Here is a 2750-nt window from a genome sequence, read left to right on the forward strand (position 1 = left end):
AGAGAAAGAGAATTCTGCCGGTTGCGAAACGCGGCGGCTTGTTGCCTCTATTGCCGGTGCTGGGAGCCATCGGATCGTTGATCAACAGAGCGACCGGTGTAGCAAAAGCCGTTAGCGATCAAAAGGCCGCTGCACGTCAATTGGAGGAACTGCAACGACACAATTGCGCGTTGGAAGGTCGCGGATTGTATCTCGCGCCTTACAAACACAACGCATTCGGAAGAGGAGGTAAAAAATTTCGCGGACGCAAGCGATAGATGTCGCTTTGCCATCCGGTGTTACCACAAACGTGCAACTTGACACGCTTGTCCGACGATTTCGCATACTGTTCTTCAGGGGTGTATTTATACGCAACCCCTTACCCGCGCGAACGAGAGCGGTATCGTGAATCTCGACGACGCGATTGGATCGGGCACGCATTGGGTCGCCTACGCCAAGAGAGGACGAAACGCGATCTACTTTGATGGATTCGACAACTTGCGTCTACCGCGAGAACTCGAGCGTTATCTAGGAAACGACGTGACAATCGCGTACACTAGCCATTCGTATCAAACGTACGATAAGAGCGTTTGCGGTCAGTTGTGTCTGCGATTTCTGAGGAACCTCAAGTGGTAGACGATCGCTCTCGCGCGCAACAATGTCAATCACGCTCGCATTAACCGGTAAAAGCAGCGTTCTCGCGGTGAGTTACTATCCATCTATCGATCTGAACGATGGAGTCTATGAACTCGGTCTTACAAACTTTGAATCTTACAACACGATACCGAACGTCGACTCGACGAACAACAAGTTTTACTTTGACGATAACGACAAAACGGTTACAATTCCCATGGGTTCGTACGAATTGCGCGCCCTTGCTCGTTTTTTGAACGCCGCTGTGCTTCGCAGACGTCGACAGCAAGAAACAGGCGAGACGACGACGACAACGACGAGAGTTAACTACGATAATGTCTACGATATTTTCGATGACGAAGACGGTAACGATGTGGGTGACAAAAGCGCGTTGATACTTCGCGCCAACGACAACACCATGCGAAGCGAGATCAAGTGCGTTTATCGAGTCAATTATTCCAAACCCAACAACAGCGGCTCGCTGCTCGGTTTCTCATCATCACGCATTTTGAAACCTAACCGGTGGTACGCGTCCGAACCGGTGAACATCTTGAATGTGAACGTGATTCGCGTGGAATGCAACATCACCGCGGGAGCGTACAGCAACGAGCAACCCGTGCACACGATACACGAATTCGCTCCGAACGTGCCGCCGGGATATAAACTGTCGAAGAACTGTCAAATCATTTACCTCCCGGTCCTCGCGAGGAACGTTACGGACATCACGGTGCGCATAGTTGATCAGAACGGTCGATTGATCGATTTTCGCGGTGAAACGATAACGGTGCGCTTGCACGTGCGAAAGATACGCGAGTAAACAACGTCGCGCAACGAGGGAGGAAAACAAAATATGCTCGTCGTGACCGCGTCAAGCAAACGAGATTGTTCTTCCGTTTTCGCGCGCGATCGTTCGACGTTGACCGCGCGAAACGCAACGTTTTTGCGTTCGTTGGGTTACGCAGTAGACAACGATAACAACAACGATGAACGACGTACTCAGCGTTGGTAGTGAACCAGTCTTCGACGATCGTATCGTCATCATCGAGACTCACACGTACAATCCGTATGCCAATACATCGTTTGGTCACAGCGACGAGATACGCATACCCATTCAACAACAGGATGTTTACACTCTGCCGTACGACAGTTACTTATACATCGAGGGAAAGTTTAGTCTGCAAACCACTGCCGGAGCAGCGGAAGGAAGCGGCGCGGTTGCCGCCGCCGTCGCGTTGACGAACAATTGCGTGGCGTTTATGTTTGATAAGATCAGATACAAGCTCAGTGGTGTGGAAATCGATCGAAATCGCAACCCCGGTGTGACGAGCACGTTAAAGAATTACGTGTCTCTGACCACTGAAACGGGAAACGCTCTGCGACACGCCGGATGGAACCTGTCTACCACTAAAGGTGTTGGCGAATTCAATTTTTGCGTACCTCTCCGCACATTGCTGGGATTTTGCGAGGACTACAAACGCGTGTTGATCAACGCGCGACACGAATTAATTTTGATACGATCGCGCAACGACAACAACAGCATCTTTGCTTCGGCTAACAGCGGATCAACGGTAGAATTGCACAAGGTGCCGTGCAGTGTGTCCAGTTTTGACTCTCTTATAGCACGTTGCAGCAAGTAGAGGGGATACGTACACAGGCGAGCAGCCGTGTACGTGTGCGCTCGACGCTTCGGCCGTCTTCGGGCAATAGAAAAGAACAGAGATATGTTTATGTCTCTTTCTTTCGACATACCTATGGCGTACGCGGCTAGCGCGAGCGGCTAAGCCTGTTTATCATTTTTCGCCGTTTGTCCTTGTTCTTGCACTTCTTTACTTACAGAACATTTCGATTAAATAAAAAAATATTAACACCATAAAAGAATAATTAGAAAATTGAAATATATGAGGAGCATAACTAAAAAGTGAAGAATATAAATTCACTCTTGACCAATATATACGTCTTTTTGTTTTAAACAAAAAAAAGAAAAGTATACTTAATTATATAATTAGCAAAATTATTGTTACTATAAAATACATACAGATAAAAATATATTTAATGTTGTTTGTTATGTAAAAAATATTCTGCTAATATACTTTGCACTCGCAATTACATATAATATACATTAAAAGAAACAAAGTATT

General features: G+C 47.2%; 1 protein-coding gene across 1 annotated transcript; it reads left to right on the forward strand.

Annotated features, from left to right (window-relative positions):
- The first annotated feature begins 1595 nt into the window (after positions 1 to 1595).
- Positions 1596 to 2249, forward strand: LOC109861585. Its single transcript, XM_020441291.1, has one exon. The coding sequence runs from the start codon at positions 1596 to 1598 to the stop codon at positions 2247 to 2249; it is 654 nt and encodes a 217-aa protein (XP_020296880.1).
- The last annotated feature ends 501 nt before the right edge of the window (positions 2250 to 2750 follow it).

The sequence above is a fragment of the Pseudomyrmex gracilis genome, unplaced genomic scaffold (assembly GCF_002006095.1).
Source record: "Pseudomyrmex gracilis isolate BER0280 unplaced genomic scaffold, ASM200609v1 scaffold_852, whole genome shotgun sequence".
In the NCBI taxonomy this organism is placed as follows: Eukaryota; Metazoa; Arthropoda; class Insecta; order Hymenoptera; family Formicidae; genus Pseudomyrmex; species Pseudomyrmex gracilis.

Excerpts from the sequence above, each read along its gene's own strand:
- LOC109861585 (XM_020441291.1), top strand. The coding sequence starts at position 1,596 with ATGAACGACGTACTCAGCGTTGGTAGTGAACCAGTCTTCGACGATCGT.